The sequence below is a fragment of the Cotesia glomerata genome, linkage group LG8 (assembly GCF_020080835.1).
Source record: "Cotesia glomerata isolate CgM1 linkage group LG8, MPM_Cglom_v2.3, whole genome shotgun sequence".
NCBI lineage: Eukaryota > Metazoa > Arthropoda > Insecta > Hymenoptera > Braconidae > Cotesia > Cotesia glomerata.
In genome coordinates, this window is record NC_058165.1 from 11,722,836 (window position 1) to 11,744,465 (window position 21,630).

A 21,630-nucleotide genomic window follows, 5' to 3' on the forward strand; every position below is an offset into this window, starting at 1 on the left:
ACGGGTTTATCTGTGCCATTCCCGATGAAAACCTACGGAGGAAAACACCTGGTTTCGAGATATAACTTCGGGATAGTCATCAGAGGATTCCGGGTTGATGTACGGGTTTATCTGTGCCATTCCTGATGAAAACCTACGGAGGAAAACACCTGGTTTTGAAATATAACTTCGGGATAGTCATCAGAGGATTCCGGGTTGATGTACGGGTTTATCTGTGCCATTCCCGATGAAAACCTACGGAGGAAAACACCTGGTTTCGAAATATAACTTCGGGATGGTCATCAGAGGATTCCGGGTTGATGTACGGGTTTATCTGTGCCATTCCCGATGAAAACCTACGGAGGAAAACACCTGGTTTCGAGATATAACTTCGGGATGGTCATCAGAGGATTCCGGGTTGATGTACGGGTTTATCTGTGCCATTCCCGATGAAAACCTACGGAAGAAAACACCTGGTTTCGAGATGTAACTTCGGGATGGTCATCAGAGGATTCCGGGTTGATGTACGGGTTTATCTGTGCCATTCCCGATGAAAACCTACAGAGGAGAACACCTGGTTTCGAGATATAACTTCGGGATGGTCATCGGAGGATTCCGGGTTAATGTACGGGTTTATCTGTGCCATTCCCGATGAAAACCTACGGAGGAAAACACCTGGTTTCGAGATATAACTTCGGGATGGTCATCAGAGGATGACTAGGAAGGTCATCACCTGGGTTCTAGGTTGATAATAATCAAAATTTAAATAATATCATTATGGTAGTCTCTTTATGCGAAGGAGAGTTACATACTGACAAACTGACAAACTGACATACAAGTGAAGCTAATAAAAAGCGTGTAAAAAACAAATTCGAGGGACAACTAGTTTCAACAGAATGCATAAGAATAAGAAAAGGTATTTTTGAAAAATTGAGCCATTGTTGAAGTAATTTACTACAAGTAAATAATTGTTAATTATAAAACTATATTTAGATTCACACTAATAAATCAGATAATGCCAGCATAAATTACAAGTTTTCTATATAAAAACCAGATCTATTATATTTACAGACATTTAAACGTATTTGGTTTGTGAATAATTACTGAAAAAGCGGAAAAGCGGGGATCAGGTTTAGGTCTGGATATCTCAATTAAAACGCGTAAATTATTATCAAAAATAACACTAGGAATTTATTTACATTAAATACACTCAATATTTAATATATTTAATAGCGGATTGTTAAGATAAAAGCGGATTTATAAATTACAGCGTGGTTTGCAAAAGCGAAGCCGGTTGACACGTGGTTGAACACTCTGCCGGCACTGTAAAAGCGGTGAAATAAATGCACAAATAACACAAATTATCTATAACAAACTAAAGCGAATTATTAACAATTAATTTAAGCAAATTAAATTATTAAATAAGCGAAATGCGGTTTATTAACGAAAAGCGAAAGTAAAGAAATACTAATGGCGACTTGATGCAGCGAAAGCGTAGAAGCGAAAGATAATAATAATAATGCGTCTTCTTCCTCGTCGACTTGGGGAAGAAGGCTGATTGCGCATGTCAGCGGAGCGATCAGCCAATCACACCACCGAGACATGGCGTGATCAGTCAAGCTAAGCATTCATAGGCGGTTAGTTTTTGCGAGAACTAGCGGTCGACAGGTGCGGCTCGTGAAATTGGGAGTCCCCCAGGGGTGAGTTAATCGCTACTGGGCCTTGTTCACCGAACATTCTCCCCCGGGTTGGCGGCTGCGTCGACAAGATCATCTTCTTCATGCGTTAGCGGCAGGACACAGAGCTTTGTAATTGGACGTACCAGCTCTGTGTTAACTGTCTTAACAGTTACCACGCGGATTTGTCCATCTTCACCTGGATGGACAGCAATTACTTTGGCTAATGGCCACTTGGTTGGCGGGAGATCCTCAGTGGTGATCAGTACAACTGAACCCACCTTGATCTGGTTGCGTCGATGATGCCACTTTGAAATAGCCTGGTAGCGGTGGATGCAGTCCTGGTAGTAGCGTCTCCAGAAATGTTGAACCATTTGCTTGACTTGTTCCCAGTGCGAGAGCCGAGCAGGTTGTGAATCTGTCAGCGATGGCTCTGGGATAGCGGTCAGTGACTGTCCGATTAAGAGGTGACCTGGCGTCAGTACAGCCAGGTCAGCAGGATCTTCATTCAGTGGTGTGAGCGGTCTGGAATTCAATATGGCTTCAATTTGAGCCAGTAGCGTTGAATATTGTTCAAGCGTCAACAGCGAGTCTCCGATTGTTCTTCGAAGGTGAAATTTGATAGATTTCACAGCGACTTCCCATTTTCCTCCAAAATGTGGAGCTCCAGGCGGATTGAATTTCCAGTTCGTGCCATCTTGAGCGATCAAGGTTGATAATTCTCGTAATGTGCGAGATCCTGCAGCGAATAGTCGTTTCAGCTCTTTATCTGCTCCTACAAAATTGGTTCCACAGTCTGAATATAGCGTGTGGCAGATACCTCGGCGACTAGTGAAGCGGCGATAAGCGGCGATGAAAACGGCAGCGGTGTAGTCAGTTACTAGCTCTAAATGTACAGCTGAACTGAATATGCATACAAAGACTGCAATCCAGCCTTTGTATGTTCTTGCTCCACATCCTTGAAACGTTTTCAGCGTGATAGGTCGAGCGTAGTCGAGTCCTGTATGCAAGAAGGCTCGAGTTGACTGTACTCGTGCGGCGGGTAGTTGACCCATCAACTGTTGAGCGCGTTCTCCACGGTGTCTCGTGCAGATAACGCAGCGCAAAATAAATGATCTGACTGGAACACGGCCTCCAATGATCCAGACACTCTTGCGTAAATCAGCGAGCGTAAGCTGAGTACCTCTGTGAAGCGTTTTGCGGTGCGAATCATCAATCAAAATTGATGTAAGCGGTGATTGTCGCGGTAGAATCGCTGGATGCCTCTCTTCTGGGTCCAGCAATACGTTTTTCAAGCGGCCACCGACTCTCAGGACCCCCTGATGGTCGATGAACGGAGTCAGCTTAGTGATGCTGTTATTTTTAGGCAGACCATCACCATCTTGTAGCGTGTGAATCTCTCTAGCGAAGTATTGTCCTTGAGTGAACTTTATCAAGGTCAATTTAGCGCACTTCAGGTCTGATGGAGTAAGCGGGTAGGCCAGCGAAGATTGTGGAACTCTTTTAAAGCGGTTGATGGCACGATGCCAGATGCTAAGCTTCCGTAGCCGTGGAAACAGCTGCGTGTAATGCGACAATAATTGTTGGAGCAGACAATTTTCTGCTTTCCAAGTTACTAGTGTCAGACCTTGGCGTTCTTCTTGATGCGTTGCGTTGTCGGTTGGAGGCTCCAGAGTGGGCCAAGAGGATTCTGGTTCATGAAGCCAAGTTGGTCCATGCCACCAGAGAGCGTGTTGTTTCAGTTTTAGCGTAGGTATACCTCTTGAAGCGCAGTCAGCGGGGTTTTGTTTTCCTGGAATAAATTTCCAGGAGACATCTCGAAGCGTTTTTTGGATTTTTCCCACTCTATTGCGGACGAATGTCTTCCAGCGGATTGCTGGACTTTTAATCCATGCGAGAGTCACGGCGGAGTCAGTCCAGAGATTGATCCTGACATTTTCAAGCGACTGAACTTCTTTAACATGAAGTATCAGTTGTGTTAGCAACCATGCGGCAGATAATTCCAAGAGTGGGACTGTCATGGTCTTCAGCGGTGCTACTTGCGTTTTTGAACACAGAAGTGAGACCTTTGTGTTCCCATCAGCGTCAGTGACTCTCAAATAAACAGCGGCAGCCATAGCGTTTTGCGAAGCGTCTGAGAACCCGTGCAATTCCATAGTTGCTCCAGGTGCTATATTATTCCAGCGTGGAATGCGGATGGATTCGATGTTTCGAAGATCCTCGCGGTATCCAGTCCATTTGTGAATGAGTGATGGTGACAATTGTTCATCCCATGACACTCTATCTAGCCACAGATTTTGCATAAAGATCTTGGCTTTGACGACTATTGGTGCGAGAAGTCCTAGCGGATCATACAGCTTAGCGATTTCAGACAAAATAGCTCTTTTTGTCTTGGGCGTCTCTGGCGGTAGCGTGTACTTGAACTGGAGAGCGTCAGTGCGTGAATTCCAGTACATGCCCAGGACTTTGACTGGTGCATCACTGATTTCTTTAAGCGGTGTATCCAGCTGCTTTTCTGGAGTGACTTCAGCGAGTAACCGTGGGCTATTGCTAGCCCATTTGGCAAGCGGGAAGCAGCCTGCTGCACACAGAGCTTTTGTTTGTACTGCAGCCTTGATAGCGTCTTCTTCGTTGTCTGCTCCACCGTAGATGTCATCTACGTAGCGTGTTTTCAACATTGGAGCAACAGCTAGCGGAAAGCGGTGTCCTTTATCCTTTAAAAGTTGGATAAGCACACGTACTGCGTCAAAAGGTGCACTAGCGGTTCCGTATGTGACTGTCTTGAGACAGTAAGCGTCTATGAAGTCATTCTCATCTATCCAGAGAATGCACTGAAGCGGCCAATCAAGCGAGTCGACCTCAATCTGTCTGAACATCTTGGTGATGTCAGTAGCGAATAGAATCCTGCTGCAACGGATTCTCAACATCACATCAAAAATGTCAATATGCGTTTTGGGTCCTGCGTGGAGAATGTCGTTCAATGAAATTCCTGTAGATGTTGCACAGAAACCATTGAACACTGTGCGGAGCTTCGTAGTGGCACTATCAAGCTTCAATACCCCATGGTGAGGCAAGAAGTAAGCGTTTGCGGGCAATTCGTTGACTGGTACTCGTACCATGTGTCCTAGTTGAATGTATTCTGCCATGAATGCACGATACATGTCAGAATATTCTCTTTCTCGCGACAAGCGAGTTATTAATCTGCGGAGTGACCCCATAGCTGCGTTGATAGAGTCGCCAAGTTGACTCTCAAGGGCCTTAAGCGGTAATCTCACTACGTAGCGTCCATCAGGCTGTCGATAATGCGTTTGACGAAAGTGAATTTCACATTCGTCTTCTTCAGCGGTGTTGAGCAGTAAATTTCTTGATGGAACTTCTTCCTGTTCTTAAAACTTAGCGATAGCGTCTTGTAATTCAGTATCTACTGACGCATGTAGTGCTGCGTGTGATGTTGAAGCGTGTTTAGCGGTGACAGCTCCATAGACAATCCAACCAAGCGTGGTGGATTGTGCAATAGGAGCATTGCGAGGTCCTCGTTAAATCTCTGCGTTCATGATCTGTGCGGCTGGTCATGCATCTAGAATAATATCTACAGGGCGTGGCTGTAGATACTGCGGGTCAGCGAGCTTGAGATTCTCAAGATGCGGCCATTTCGGATCAGTGATCACGAACGATGGAAGATCTACCGTCAGTGTTGGTAGAATATGCATGCTGACATGCATTGATGCGGTCGTACACAGCGAACGAAGCTCAATTGTGCTCACTTCTAGTGAGCTTCCTGCGGAGACATTGCCAATGCCCTTGAGCATGACCATGTTTCGCTGTAGCGGTTGTCCAAGCTTCTTGAAGAGCGACTGTCTCATAAATGAGAGCTCTGAACCTTGATCAATCAACACTCTGGCGGTGATTGGATTACCATGATGCGGGCGTACCTGGACTAAGGCGGTAGCTAGCAATACTTAAGCGGAAAGCGGATCTGAAATAATTAACAGTTAATTTCAAGTTGTAAACGGTCTAAAGGGAACGATTAGTTGCCTGTGCGGAAGATGTAGACTGCGGTGAAGCTGGTTTCGTTGGTGCATCCAAAATGGATGGACATGTGGTGACGTTGACCACATTTTTGGCAATCTTGAGCGGTCTTGCAATCTGCGGCGCGGTGCGGAACACGAAAGTTGAAGCACAAATTGCATTTTTCAACTATCTTGTGTAATTCTCCATAACGAGGTTATTTAAGGCCCGAAGTCGAGTTTTCAGTCTTAATAAACGGAAAGTTCAGCGTACCGGTGTACGAATGACTATCAGGAGCAGCACCCGAAGTGCTCTGCGATGCTCCTGACACTCGACCTTTCCTAGCGGTATTACACTTCACTTAACACAGCACAATTTTCAAGCGGAATAATAAATTAATTTAATTGAGATAGAGCCAGCCTGATCTGGCTCGAGGGACCAATGAATAATTACTGAAAGAGCGGAAAAGCGGGGATCAGGTTTAGGTCTGGATATCTCAATTAAAACGCGTAAATTATTATCAAAAATAACACTAGGAATTTATTTACATTAAATACACTCAATATTTAATATATTTAATAGCGGATTGTTAAGATAAAAGCGGATTTATAAATTACAGCGTGGTTTGCAAAAGCGAAGCCGGTTGACACGTGGTTGAACACTCTGCCGGCACTGTAAAAGCGGTGAAATGAATGCACAATTAACACAAATTATCTATAACAAACTAAAGCGAATTATTAACAATTAATTTAAGCAAATTAAATTATTAAATAAGCGAAATGCGGTTTATTAACGAAAAGCGAAACTAAAGAAATACTAATGGCGACTTGATGCAGCGAAAGCGTAGAAGCGAAAGATAATAATAATAATGCGTCTTCTTCTTCGTCGACTTGGGGAAGAAGGCTGATTGCGCATGTCAGCGGAGCGATCAGCCAATCACACCACCGAGACATGGCGTGATCAGTCAAGCTAAGCATTCATAGGCGGTTAGTTTTTGCGAGAACTAGCGGTCGACAGGTGCGGCTCGTGAAATTGGGAGTCCCCCAGGGGCGAGTTAATCGCTACTGGGCCTTGTTCACCGAACAGTTTGTAACTTAGTAATGTAGCAACTCTCAGTAACGTTAGGAAATTTTTTCCTATGCTCTTCAACAACTTGCAATAAATATTGCCTTTGTTCTTCACTCCTGGTCAAACAGTTGTTGTACTCCTGAATTAATGCTACGCCTCGTTCAGCGAGATCATTAATCACTTGTAAGTCAAACAGCACTGATTTACAGCGTAAATAACTTTGATCAGATGCCCAGAAATCTGGATCCTTGTCCATGAATTGATGCGGTAATTCAAACTGTTGAAATAAAAGCAATGATTGCTTGCTAGTAAAATCACAGAGATTTTTCGATAATAACAAGCTAATATCTTTGGCAATAAACTTTTTCGAGTTTGCAGCATTACTGTTTCGCACTTTCATTGCAGCTACGGTTTGCTTTTTAATTTGTAAGGGTACACTGTTATCAAATAACGCTAAACCGACTAACTCTTCGGATAAGTACCACAAATTTCTTAATAATGTCGAGCTTGCTGCGTCAGCAATTTTTTTATGAACAGAACAGTATTGATATAAATTTTTAACCATATTCAAATCTTGATTAGGTGACTTTATCGCAGAAGGTGCTTGAAATCATGAAATGACATAAAATTCGACGAGGAATAAGCAGACATATCTTAGTCCATTTATCTCAGTGGAATTCATTTGAAACTGTTTTCGAAACATAAACAGTTTCAAAGCGTATAGAGCTTTTGACATCCATCTGGCATGGTGGTTGGGTCCTGGAGCTTTAAAGCTTATTCCATTTTTTTGAGAACTGCCTAAAAATATCAACACCAATTCTTAAAACTCTTTATAAATAATGACATCGTTTGGTGGAATGATCCACATATTTTTTCGGGAACAGGTGAATATTGTTTACTAAATCATTTACCTGTATTTGTCGCACATGTGTCAAAGCACATAGCTTTAATCCGATCTGAAATATTCCACTCATTTATGGTTTCCTTGATGGCGATTGCTTGATTTAAACCAGTTCCACGGTCAAGTTTTGGTACTCCCAATAACTGCTGAGTATTGACACCCGATAAGATTATTGGAAGTCTTTCGACTTTATCCCGACCAGTAATATCAGGCAGCAACTTTTCATTCCAGTGGATGACAACGTATTGAGCAACTCGTAGATCAGTTTTCAAATCTTCGGCAATTTTTTTTCTTATCTCGATCCGATTTCGATGGATCGTACGGTGGCTTACAGAAACATCATTTAAATTGATTCCTAAAACTGATGCAAATGCGCAAAAAGATGCGTGGCTTGTCTACTACTCACATTCGCTCTATCCATTGCCAAAACAACTTCTGGTGTCATAAGTTTTAATTTTTTTAGTTTTGCTTCAACAGCTAGCTCATCGAAAAAATCAGAAGTAGTAGAATGATTTGATTGAATTGATATAGTAGAAGTGGTAGAATGTTGTGAAAGAGGTAACAAAGAGACTATAAATAGAAATTATAGAAAAATAATCATTAAAAAAAAAGAAGAAAAAAATTGAATGTTATTAGCTCATAAAAAAGATCTTTTGAATTGCGAGAACTTCATAAACATTAAGCTCACACTCATTTGAAAATGTAAACAACTTTCAGGTCTATTGTAAATGATGATAGAATATTACTTTTATCTTAAATAGCCGAAAACTCATATATTTGGTTTCTAGTGAAATTGCTCGTATATTTTCAGTAATGTACAGTATTACATAAAGCATTAGTAAAGTGTGAGCAAATTGCCTATCAAGTAAGTGAAGAATATAAAAATTATGACGTTAGTATAGACTATTCACAGTACATTTACTCAGTAAAAAATTTTTTGTCATTGCGTAAAGTATAAAAATTTTTGTGTAGAATATTACACTCTAGTGTGTAGAATTTCACATTCTCATGTGTTGATTTAACACACAAGAATGTTGAATTAACATTAGTTTGTGTAAAAACAGTCAGTAAAACAAATATTTGTCTTAAATTAGACGGAAATTTTTTTACTGTGTAAAAATCATTCACAGAATAATAAACTAAAAATGAATCGTAAAGTTATTGCTGTGAGAAGAATTCTTTAAAGTGGATTATTAAAAATGAAAGATATGAGTAACCATTCGATTTTACCTGCTTCATCAACTTTATTAGTATTTACATTTGTCCCAGCACTTTCCATCGAAATAAAATTTGAATTATCTTCCACACAAAAGGTCGATGTATTTTGTACATCTTCAATATTGGCTGAAATCTTTATCAACTGACTACGTTTGCAAATTTCCCGACTAGCAATCAAAACTTTCTTTTGTGGTGAGCTTAATGTTGTCAAAACATTCTGCGGTGCAATATCGAACAGTTTGTCGAGAGAATTGATAAAAGTTTTTTCGGCCAATTGTTGTGCGGGAGATTTTTTGCGAGCTTTATGTACTTGACCTTTTTGCCAGTTTTTATGTAATTTTTCAATTTTTCCAATTGAACGATGTGAATTGTTTCCTGGTAATGTGAACTTATTCCTCACTTTGAAAACCTCACACAGAACAAATCTAGCACTTTCGCGAATGAATAGTTTATCTGTTCGATGTTTATAGAAAAATAAACATAAAACATCACGATTCGTGGGTAATTTCAAATCACTTATTGACTCGAATCCAACCAAGTTAATGTAATTTTTACTTGTTTTACAAGACATTGTTCATCAATAAACTGGTATAATTGTTGATACGATAATGATTCTTAAAAAAACCAACCTCAATTAAGGACCAATTATTATGAAAGACAATAGAGTCAAAAAGTGAATATTAACATGAACACGTCAATATAGAATATAAAAAATTTTTTTATAATTTAATATGTCGTAAATCCACACTGAAAAAATATATATGCGCATATATGCTGACAAAAATACATATACGTCGCACATATAAAATATATACGCCACGTACTTTTTTTTTACCCCCGTATATGTGGCATATATTTTTTTTTCAGTACGGGAAAGATTAGGAAAAATGTAATAAGTTTTACAATGTAAAATTGTGAAAGGTTAGATATGAAAGGTTTTATCCTGGATTACTATGTGACTAAAGTAATTTGTTGAACAATTATGTTTATTTTGTAGCAATGGTAATAAATAAATAAATAAATAGATACGAAAAAAAAATAATAACTTAAAAAACATATAACGGGTAATTCCGTCCCCGTGCGTTAGCGAGGACGAAGTCCGAAATAAATAATCTGGCCTACCTGCTTTACCTGTTGTTGGGCGCCAGGAGCTTTGCTCCGATCACGTCGATTTCCGGCTACTCCGGTCCGGGACTCTCTTCGTCGGGTAGCGGGCCTTAAGGGTACGACTTAATTATAGAAGAACGAGGAAAGTATTCGGGATTGCTCGCATTAATTCGCAACTAATTAAAAAAATTAATAAAGAAAATTAAATTATGAATTTATTAACAATAAATGGAAACGATTGGTTAATATTGACAAATCACGAAAGTAAACACAAAGAAAATTAATAACAATAATCGTCGACGCTCTCGTCGATTCGCAGTTCGCAACCCGAATAAGGAAAAAGTTCAAAGTCGCAGCAATAATAACAGTGATTTAATCATAATAATCCATTTAATAATAACTCGCTAAATACCAAAAAAAATAATGAACCTTCGCTCAGCTAAATTAATAACCATCGAATCAGAAAAATCAATCTTCGCTCAAATTAATTAACGGCAATTAATTAAATAAATAAAACAATAATCTTCGCTGAACTCAAGTAAATACAATTAAGCAAGATAATAAAACATAAATCGTTGCATCAATTCAGTTAATTTCAGTAAATTAACAAAAAAAATTAATCTTCGCTAAATTCAGTTAATAACTATTTATTAACTGAAAGAAATAAATCGAATCGCCGGCTTTAATTAATGATGATTAATTAATATTAATAACAACACAAAAAAAAATAAATCTCCGCTTGCTTTAATTAATAACGATTAAATAAATAAGTAAACTCGATAATCGATGCGCCAAAATTCAATTAAGAATAGCTAAATTAAATTTCAAGATTTAAATAATCTATTCGCCGAATTTAATTAAACTTTAATAATAAAATTCAATCGTCGAATTCACTCAATAATTAAATTAAATACTTAAGTAAAAGAAAATTAAATAATCACTCAGTTCTCTGTCACTGAGTCTCACACAGTTCAAATTCTATTCTAAGTCCCAAACGCTCCGCTGAGAGTGGACAACTTACGTCCGATTGCCTGTCTCGGACGCGGCAGCCGTTTCTCGGGTTCCCTCTCCGTAGGCGAACCTCTTACTCAACGTCGGTAAATCGCACGAACCCGAAGCTCGATCAATGGGTAATCGAACTCATCGATTACCCCGGGAGTACAAAATCAACCAACGTAATTCTTATAACGAACAATAATAATTAAACAACCGTAAACACACACAAAAAAAATATATGGTGGTACCTAAATACCTCGTGGGATTATCTCTGCTGACTGACTCAACTTAGCCTTGACGTTTTTACCCTATGACTCAACTAGTGTCGAGTACAATTAGTAATAAATAAATTAATTGTTTAATGAACCCAATCCAACTGTTTAATTAACAAAATTGAATCCCACGAGCTACTTCAATTGAGACAAAGCCACTCACCCTGGTCACAGCGTCGATCTGAAGTTATTCCTGGGCTGTTTCTGCCACCAAGTCGCTCTCGGCTTCCACGTTGGACTCTTGGATAATGGATTCCTCGGCGAGGATACTTGCTGATTCTTTTCGGAACACGGACACGTCGACTAACAATCACACCAAAACACGCGTCGTACTTTATGACGCTTTCGTCGAGTATCTAATTAGCAACAGTTACTTATCGTCACACTGCCTTTATTTTTCGGTAACCCAAAATCAGCACACTACGTCGTGGCTAATTAAAATATACGTTAGATTTCAAACGCAAGAAATACTCAAGGATTTTCCCCAAAAATAACAAAAAAAACTAAGTATCGTAAAAACGTGTCCGCACACGGCAAGTCGAAAACGTGGAAGAAAGAAAAAACAGCACATCTCGCATTCTTCGTCTCTCCCCTCTCTCCTCGGTCCGTCGTTAGCTGTGAACTCCAGAGATGGCACCGTAAGTCCAATTTTCCAATATCGACGTTTTGAATGATGTATTGGCTGGAGCATTGGCGCACTCGACAGCTAGCTTTAGACCTTCACGCATGCGTCGATTGCTCACTTCAAGTTCCGATCAGTCCGTCGTTTCGCTCGCTCTCGAGATAGCCATCCTCCCGTCGTTGATGATCTTGCAGGTTACCCACGTCGATGATCCTCGTTGTTTCTCTTCGCGGGTTCGTGGCCGACGTCGTTAGTACCGCCACAATTATTAAGTACTTAAATCTAACTTAAAGCTACTTACTTACTAAATTAAATTACGTATTATCGCATTAGATTTTGGTTTCGTGCGCAATCGAGCTTCGTTCGAGTTTCTACACGCGAGGGCGACTCGGTCGCGGCAAATCCAACCAATGGGCATAAAATAAAATAAGAACTCAATTAAAATTTCCTTTAAAATTCAATTCAAAAATGTAAAATTAGAGAAACTACGCCTTAACAGGTGTCGCTAAAAGTGGCCTATTACAAACAATAGAAACGCACAGTAAAAATAAAAAAACTATCATGAAAATGTTGAGGTATGTAAAAAAAAACATAATTTTTCGGTAATACTCTCTTCTGCGAAAAAAGAAATAAAAAGCATCAGAAAGGATTAGATTTTTTACTATATTAAATACTTGTTAATCATTCAATTTTCTTATTTTTAATAATATATCTTGTGGAAGTGGAACGTGTCAAATCATTTTTAATATGTTAACTTAATCAGGGTTGTCTTGAGAATTGTTTAAATAACCTCAACAGACCAAAAACGAAATAAATAACAATAATATTTGTTAACTTATTAAGCAAGTTATAATGTAAAAAATTAATCTAGACTAACTTTTTAGAGAATTGAATATACTTTAAATTTTCAATTGAAATTTGTCATTTATCGTCAATAATTTAGAAAATATAGTTGAAAAATTATGAAAATATGACTTATCAGGCTTGTTACTCTGAGCTATTGCGGAGACAACGAATCTTTCTTATACAATTTTGTAGCAAATTTGATGTACTAAAAAATAAGAACCAAATTTTTTGTATTTTTATCGATGGTTCCCTTGAACAAAGCTAAAAATTAGAAAAATAGGATTTTGTTGGTCTGTAACTTTGAAAATATTGATGATACAAAAAATTGTTTTTTGTAGTGCGTCAAATGGACTACAAAATTGTCATTCGACTTTTTGTTCTATCTTGGATAGTTTAGCTAAAAATTACGAAAAACACGAAATTTGGGGAAAATTGATACTGTAAAGCATTATAAAAGGTCAGGCTTCGATGGTAGCAATATGACCCAAGGAAATTTTTTGTTCAAAATTCAATCCCAAATGAGGTCTAATAGTTTATTTTATGAAAAAATGAAATCTTCAGACGTTGCGGCAGTAAAAATAAAAAAAAAAATTTTTCCCGTGTTATTTAAATGGGAAAAAATTCCGAATCAATAGAGGACCTCTTAAAATTAAAATTAAGAACTCTCCATTGGACATGCCTTTTGTTTCGACATCTTTTACGATATTTTGAGCGGAAAGTGAAAAAAAAAATATCCGATTTTTTTGGCACACCCTAATATATATACAGGGTGTCCCAAAAGTCACGGACGCCATTGTAACATCTGATGAAAAAAATAATTCTGAGACGAAAAGTCCTTAGCCATTTTTCAATTAACCGCATAGATAATTAATTATTAATTAAAAATAAAGTCTCTTTATTTGTTAGAGAGAGAGCGCCAGTGTCCAGTAAAGTATGTGCCAAACAAAGACACAACTAACTGTATGACTAACTAGTTTCTATAGCTAACGTAGTCACACATATTTACTTACACATTAACACGTGCAAGCGTCTTAATCGGTCAAATAATTTAGAAATGCCAGGATTTCGAAATTTTGAAAATCATAAAAATTCATATTTTTTCACTTTCTTACTCGAATAACTTTTGAATGGGATAACTTATTAAAACTCTGTAAATTCCATCTGAAAGCTCTTTAAATAAACTTTAATTTGAGTACCATATCATATGTGTAGTCTCAAAATTATGTCCTATTCCGCTATGCCAATTATGAAATTTGCTATTGGACTGGTTCTAGTATTTTTCCGCCGATATATATTTTTGTCGATTGCATAAAAAGCCCTACACGGAAAGAAAATTGAAGGAGTTTTTACTATTTTACTATTGTAATTTTTACTAAATAAAATAGTATCGGTGGACTATACTTCTCATTTAGTAATTTTTACGATCTACTATTGTAAATTTTATCCAACAAATAAGACTAGCAAGAGTCTTAAAAAGTCGGATACTATAGAGCAAATTATACAATATGTGTTTGTGAACTTTACAATTCAACTATTGTAAAAATTCACAGTTGGTTTTTTTAAAAGAAATATTAGGGAGGGAGGGAGATAGAAGGTTGGACTAATTGGTACCTGTATAGTAATCGAAAAAAGAAACCAAAATTTTCGTGTTATCTGGGAATCGAACCCAGAACACTGTGGTGGCAGCCAGAGACTCTCCCTCTACGCTATCCGAGGTAAACTAAGACCCATAAGATTTAACATTTACATAAACTCGGAGTCTAGCGCTGTCACGGCCATCACTCACACTAATTGAGAAACATTCCAATTCAACTATTGTAAAATTTGCTATAGTTCTATTGGAAAGATACAGAGGCAGCACTGGAAATTTTCATCTCTTACTTTTTACAATAGTAATATTGTAATTTTTCATGAATAAATAGTATTTTTTCTTCTAAAATATTTGACAATTAATAGTAATAAAAGTATAGTCCAGCTTTACAATAGTTGTATCGTAAATTTTCCCAGAAATTTTTTCCCGTGTAGTTTTGTATACAATCCTTGTTATATTTTTTTTGAAAGCGACGATACCCCTTCCCTATAACGCGACTATACCACGTGATATTAACGTGATATTAACTACTCTACTGTATCCCTACTTATAGCCTTACTTGATAGCCGAAATACCTGCGTTATCCACCGCTGTATTATCATAATTTAATCAATTAAAAACTCGAACTAAATAGTATGATTTTGAGTTATCACTAGAGGCAAGAAAAGATAGCTTTATAGGACTGTGCTTTGTGACGTTCACTTAACATAGACCCCTATCACAAAAATAACGTCACAATATATATATATATATATATATATATATATATATATATATATATATATATATATATATATATATATATATATATATTAGGGTGTTTAAAAAAAAAAAAATTTTTTTTTTTTAATGGTGTTGAAAAGTTGAAAGTACATTTAAATACAAAAATTTTGGCGTTTATTAGAGCCCTTAGTATTGATATTAAGGTTTGCCTCAATTCATTTGTAATTTTTCTATTTAAATAACACGAGAAAACTTTTTTTTTATTCATGAATTTTAATTACTTCAGAATGGCTTGTTTACGCGATATCCCAGATAAAAGTCTTATAGAAAATTTCACGCTCTACAAAAAAACGTTTGAAGGTCAAAGTTTCTCAGATCAACCGTTTCAAAGATATTTGCAATCAAAAATAACACCAATCAAAAATTTCAAATATTTTCCAATAAAATTGCAAAAAAAAATCATACTTTATATTGATATTGTTTTTTTTTTTTGTAAAATCAATTGAATTCTGTTAATTTGAGATTTTAATTTTTTTTTTGCTTATTTACTCCATACGTAACTCACAAAAAGTACAAATACATAAATATAAAGGTTAAAATTATCAAACAAATGATTTTTGGGTCTCTTTTATAACAAATTTATTTTATTTTCTACCAAATACTAATAAATTCTATTAAACAATCAATTCTTTATAACAAAAAACAATATTTAACAACAATTCATAAAATTTTTTCTAACTTGAAAATATTACAGTTTTATAAAATTATTTTTATTGCAATTAGGATATCGTTTTCTGTTTTCTGTCACTACTTGCAATAAATACTGAAGCTGTTCTTCATTTTACGTTAAGCATCGATTATACTGCTCTATCAATGCCACGCCGCGTTCTGCTACATCATTTACAACTTGAAGTTTCTCAAAATACTCCAAGTTTCTTTTGTAATTCAGATTCTGAGGCCACAAAGTTACATCCTCATCAATGAAATCATACGACAAATCAAACGATTTAAACAGATTTATCGATCTCATAGATACAAATTGACTAATATCTTTATTTAATAATGACTCTAAATTTTTCTCATCGATTATAAAACGACTCGTTGTAGTTTCATTGGTTTCACAGTTTTTTAAAGCATGAACTATTCTTCTTTTTTTTTCAACTGAAACAGTTTCATCAAAGAGAGATAAAACAGACAACTCGTTATTTAAATACCAAAAGTGATCGGCTAATTATTCTGAACATGCCCGTGAAATAGTATTATTAAATCTTTTATATGAAATTAATTCTTTAATTAAAGTTAAATCATTATTAGGTGCTGCTATGGCACACGGCGCAGTATACCAAGCTTTTAAATAGAATATTATGATAAATAAACTAAGTTCTCGTAATCCAGCTATTTCTGATTTAGTAAGATGAAATTTATTTCTAAATAAAAGAATTTTTAAACTATATATTGCTTTAGCCATCCACCTTGCATGATGGACGGCTCCAGGACGCTTAAATGTAATATTTATGGTAGTAGCACTCAAAAATATCGATGATAATTACAGGAGTTCACGGTAATCGTCACGACAATGATCCATCTACAAAAAAAGTTCAAAGTCAAAATAAAATTAATTACATTGCAACCTCAAATCTGCGCTTGCGCTAACTACGTACACACGTACTCATAGAGCTCCGTATTTATTAGTGAATAACAGTTACTATTTTGCATTAACTAATTATAAATTGCATATTATAGTGTGACTAAATCATTTTTTAATATATTAATTAATTCACTACTGTAATCTGTGTTTTAATATCAACAATAATTAGCTTTTCTATAAACCGCACATAGGCAGTTACTTTAGCCACCTTACACGTGGCGTCATTATATAAAAAATTAAACACTGAAATTAAAAGAACATTTATTGCTCCAAATTGGCATAATTATATGAACATATTCTCAGGGAAAGTGTTATTCAATATCATCATATTATATTAACCAATATATTTTTGGATTATGATATATTTCTGAGAATATTTATTAGTAACGTGGTATTAGCCAATTTTATTAAGCTCAGTGCCGTGTTCATGTAATGTAATACTCCAGGGCGCATATATACGTGACTTTAGACAACTTTATCAGCCCAGTGCCGTATTCACCTGCCATAAACTATAAAGATAAAATAAGTAACCTTAACAAGTGACATTCCAATATAAACAATAGTGTAAATCATTGTGTTCATAATCTATATATTTTTTTACGGTGTAGTAGATTCTTATTAACATAATGAGTGAAGCTAAAGACAATAAACAAGCCAATACTCCGGTCGGCGCTAAATGTCGTGGGTGTTCATCAAGTATCGCAAAAGAACATGCACAATGTACTAACTGTCAATCATACTATCATCCCAGTTGTGCAAAACAAGCCGTGCCTCTATCTGGTGGTATCTTCCAAAGATGTTGCGGAAGAAGAGGATCTGCATCCACTTCTGATGAAATCCGCGACATGCTCAAACTAGAAATGCTCGCACTAAGAAAAGACTTCAAAAATGACATCAAAATTGAATTAGCTCCTGTCATTACCAGTGTAAACGGACTAAAGTCTCAAGTGCAAACCTTCACAGAGCAATTTCAAAAGAGAATTAGCTCAATAAAAAATACAGTCACTGAACTTGACACTAGAATTGAGTTGAATGCAAACACAATCAACACTAATAATGAAAAAATTACAGAGCTCACTAACAGAATCTCTGAGACTCAATGTTTAAATGACAACATAGTATTACTGAGGGAGGTTGATGATCGAATGGCTAGAAGAAACAATGCATTATTTCTTGGAATTAACGAACCTAATTCAGTATCATCTTCAGAACGTCTATCAAATGATTTAAGTCAAGTACAAGGAATATGCGACACTCTTGTAAACAAGGTTGAAATAGTTTCGTGTTCTAGAATTGGTAAATTTTCCTCAGAATCGCTTCACCCAAGACCAATCAAGGTTACTTTTGCTAATTACATTTCTGTTGATCAGATAATATCGGGTTTGATAAAGGCAAAGAGGACGAAAAACTTTCTACTACCAGTAAAGAACCTCTCAATCGTTCACGATCGCACAGTACTCCAAAGGAAGGAGCAGAAGCTAGTCCAACAACAACTTCAGGAGAGGATAGCAGCTGGAGAGAAGAATTTGAAGATTGTCAGTCGAAACGGTCAACCGATCATAGTTCAGGGTCGTCAAAATACTTCAGTTTCGACTCCAAGAGCGTCAACAACTTAAACTTAAGTTCTTTTGAACTTACATTATATTATCAGAATGTTAGAGGATTAAATACTAAGCTGGATGACATCTTTAGTAAAACATATATGGTTGAGTATGACATTTTTGCTTTTTCCGAAACATGGCTTAAGTCAGGAGTTCATAATAGCGAAATATTTAATAATAATTATTCTGTTTTTAGATGTGATCGACGAGAGGAGTTCAGAAGATCGGGTGGAGGTGTACTGATTGCATGCAGGAATACTCTGAATGTAGTGCCTTTAAAATTTGATAACATTCATCAACTCTTCCCCCAGGTTGAGATCGTGGGAATTTTAATTACTAATCTTAATATTAAAACTCATATAGTAAATATTTATATTCCACCTGACCTGCCTACACATATCTACTCCGATCTCCTTGAATTGCTCTCGTCACACTCTGCAATGGAAGCTGAAGCTTTGGTACTACTGGGTGACTTTAACTCTCCACAATTTTTAAACTCTTTGGCTGGTGGATTGGATAGGAAGGCTGATCTACTAATTAATTTCTCATTATTTAACAACTTAAGACAATTCAATGAAGTATTGAACAGTCATGATAGAATTCTTGACTTAGTATTATCATCGATTGAATGTATGGTTAATGAGGATCAATCTCCTCTGGTAAAATCTGACTCTTACCACCCGGCGTTAAGGATCCTTGTTTCCACTAATCTGGTAAGACCTAAATTTGTTACAAAGAAACCTCTGGGAATTTACAACTTCCATAAAATTGATATATCGCGACTCTTATCTGAGCTAGAACTTATAAGTTGGGAACCTTTATCTGAATATCCTTCACCTGATGAAAAGTGTAAATATCTTTACAACCAACTGGACTTAGCAATTTCTAAATCAGTACCTAGGATCAAAACTCACAATTACAAACCCTCCAAATATCCTCCGTGGTTTACAGCTGATATCATATATGACTGTAAGATGAAAGAAACACTTCACCATAAATATAAAGAAAGTATAGATACATCATCTTATCTTCATGAACAATACAGGTACATCAGGAAAGTTCTTAAAGCAAAAATCAAGTTAGCATATAAGAATTATATCAAAAAAACTGAGGAAAAACTCCTCTCGGATCCCAGATCCTTCTGGAGTCACATCAAATCAAAAAAAACCAACAAACAATTTCCTAGTAGCTTTGTCATAGATAATAACTATGTTGATGACTCTCAGCAGATTGTAAATTCTTTTGCATTATTTTTTAGTAGCGTATACGAACGACTTGATGATGAAGTGTTCTCCCGCCTTAAAGTCTGTAATCTTAATCACATAGGTGGTGTTGAATTACCAATTGAACTGGATATAATGCGCTGCATAAAAAAACTCCCTAACAAAATGTCAGCTGGCCTCAATGGTATCCCTTGTAAAATTGTCAAGGAATGCTCAGGTGCATTAATTTTTCCGCTAAAAATAATTTTCCAGGACTGTCTAGTTAAAGGTGTCTTTCCTACCGTTTGGAAGACAGCAAAAGTCTGTCCAATTCATAAGTCTGGTGATAAAACAATTATAGAAAACTACAGACCTATCTCTATTATACCGGCATTCGCTAGGATTTTTGAAATGATTTTATATGATATTTGTCTAGTGTACTTTACACCTTATATTGCACCTTCTCAGCATGGATTTCTGAAGAAGAGATCTGTAATAACAAACCTACTTCCATACACTCAATATATTACGGACAATATATCCTGTGGGAATCAGGTAGATGTTATTCACACTGACTTCTCTAAGGCTTTCGATAAGGTAGACATTAATATACTAATAGACAAAATAATAAAACTTGGCTTACCGGAGCAAATAAACAATCTCATGATATCCTATCTTACAAACAGAAAAAACCAAGTACTTTACAATGGTTTTCTTTCTCAAGTATACTATTCAACATCAGGAATTCCGCAAGGATCAAACCTTGGTCCATTACTCTTTCTTATATTTATTAATGATGTTGGATTTATGCTATCAGTATTCGTTGATCTATTTGCTGACGATACAAAAATATATCTTGCCATAAATAGTATAAATGATTGTACCTTCTTACAGGACAACCTGAATATTTTTGTCAACTGGTGCAAATGTAATAAACTCTTTTTAAATCAAACTAAATGCAAAATAATTTCATTTCACAAATTCAAAAGCTCAATCTTGTATAATTACAATATCGACGGGGCAATATTAGATAGCGTCTGTACAGTTAATGATTTGGGTATAACTTATGACACCCAATTGACTTTCAATGATCACTACACAAATATAGTACGAGCAGCAACAAAAACACTAGGATTTGTAATTAGATCCACTAAAAAGTTTAAGAATCTAAGTGTAATTAAAGCCCTTTACGTAGCACTTGTCAGACCGAAGCTAGAATATGCTGCAGTAGTCTGGTCACAAACTTATAAGAATCAAATAAGCAATATTGAAAGAGTACAGCAGAAATTTGTAAAATATTTCTCATTTAAAAAATTTGGAATCTACCCAGCTAGGGGATTTGATTATCTAAATATGTGTGTTGATGCAAATCTCTTAACTCTAGAGAAAAGAAGGACCTGCGCATCGATACTTTTGGTAGCTGGTATAATTTCTAATAATATAGATTGTCCCAGGATCCTTGAAAGGTTACCTATATTAGTACCTCAACGAATGCTACGATCAGATCAGCCTTTCTACCCACCCCGGTTGAAGAATAACTTCACGCTTTCTTCACCTTTATATAGATTAATTAACATTTGTAACTTCATTGTACAGCAGGACAGTAATATTGATCTATTCGATTGTATGTCAAGCATCAGTGTCAGTGCCATAGCTTCAATCATAGTTAACTCCAGATGAGTAGACCACCAATCTTTTTTTTTAAAAATATATCCTAATATCATCCAGCTACAGTACAGTACATTGAATATAGTACATTAAATATAGTATATTAAATATAGTGTATACTCTGTATAAAGTTAAGTTAAAGTATAATTATAATTATAATTTTTGTTATACTGAAAAATAATAATAAACTTTGTATTATTAAAGAACGTTAGCTGTCATGCGCCACTCAGAATAACATTTGTATCTTTTTGTATCTCTGTTATTGGCCATTAGGCTGTTGAGATGTATATAAAGGAAATAAAATAAAAATAAATAAATAAATAAAGTAAAAAACATTAATTATTCTCAACTGATGTGAAGTAAAAGTTACAAAATATTTTACAAATGCAATTGTAATCGTTAATGATGATTAAGAGTGTAATAATCATGTGAAATTGATTTCCAATATTTTTATTTACAATGGGGTTAATTATTAAGTATAAAATGGATGATTATACGGAACTT

At 36.0% G+C, this 21,630-nt stretch overlaps 2 protein-coding genes across 2 annotated transcripts; one reads left to right on the plus strand and one right to left on the minus strand.

The window, feature by feature from the left end:
* Window positions 1-1,705: 1,705 nt before the first annotated feature.
* LOC123270082 lies at window positions 1,706-5,470 on the minus strand. Its single transcript, XM_044736017.1, has 2 exons — window positions 5,249-5,470; window positions 1,706-5,035 (listed from the first exon to the last, which is right to left on the minus strand). The coding sequence occupies exons 1-2, from the start codon at window positions 5,468-5,470 to the stop codon at window positions 1,706-1,708; spliced, it is 3,552 nt and encodes a 1,183-aa protein (XP_044591952.1).
* An 11,189-nt stretch (window positions 5,471-16,659) lies between these two features.
* On the plus strand, window positions 16,660-21,065 carry LOC123270083. The gene is made up of 3 exons (XM_044736018.1): window positions 16,660-17,951; window positions 18,026-19,696; window positions 21,055-21,065. The coding sequence occupies exons 1-3, from the start codon at window positions 17,282-17,284 to the stop codon at window positions 21,063-21,065; spliced, it is 2,352 nt and encodes a 783-aa protein (XP_044591953.1). The 5' UTR covers window positions 16,660-17,281.
* The last annotated feature ends 565 nt before the right edge of the window (window positions 21,066-21,630 follow it).

Bases quoted from the DNA above. Each gene is read 5' to 3' on its own strand.
- LOC123270082 (XM_044736017.1), bottom strand. From the start codon at position 5,470: ATGGTCATGCTCAAGGGCATTGGCAATGTCTCCGCAGGAAGCTCACTA. The intron at 5,036-5,248 runs GTAGATATTATT...TTTTAAGAACAG, and splicing joins AGTATCTACAGCCACGCCCT to GAAGAAGTTCCATCAAGAAA.
- LOC123270083 (XM_044736018.1), top strand. From the start codon at position 17,282: ATGAGTGAAGCTAAAGACAATAAACAAGCCAATACTCCGGTCGGCGCT. The intron at 17,952-18,025 runs GTAAATTTTCCT...TCTGTTGATCAG, and splicing joins AGTTTCGTGTTCTAGAATTG to ATAATATCGGGTTTGATAAA.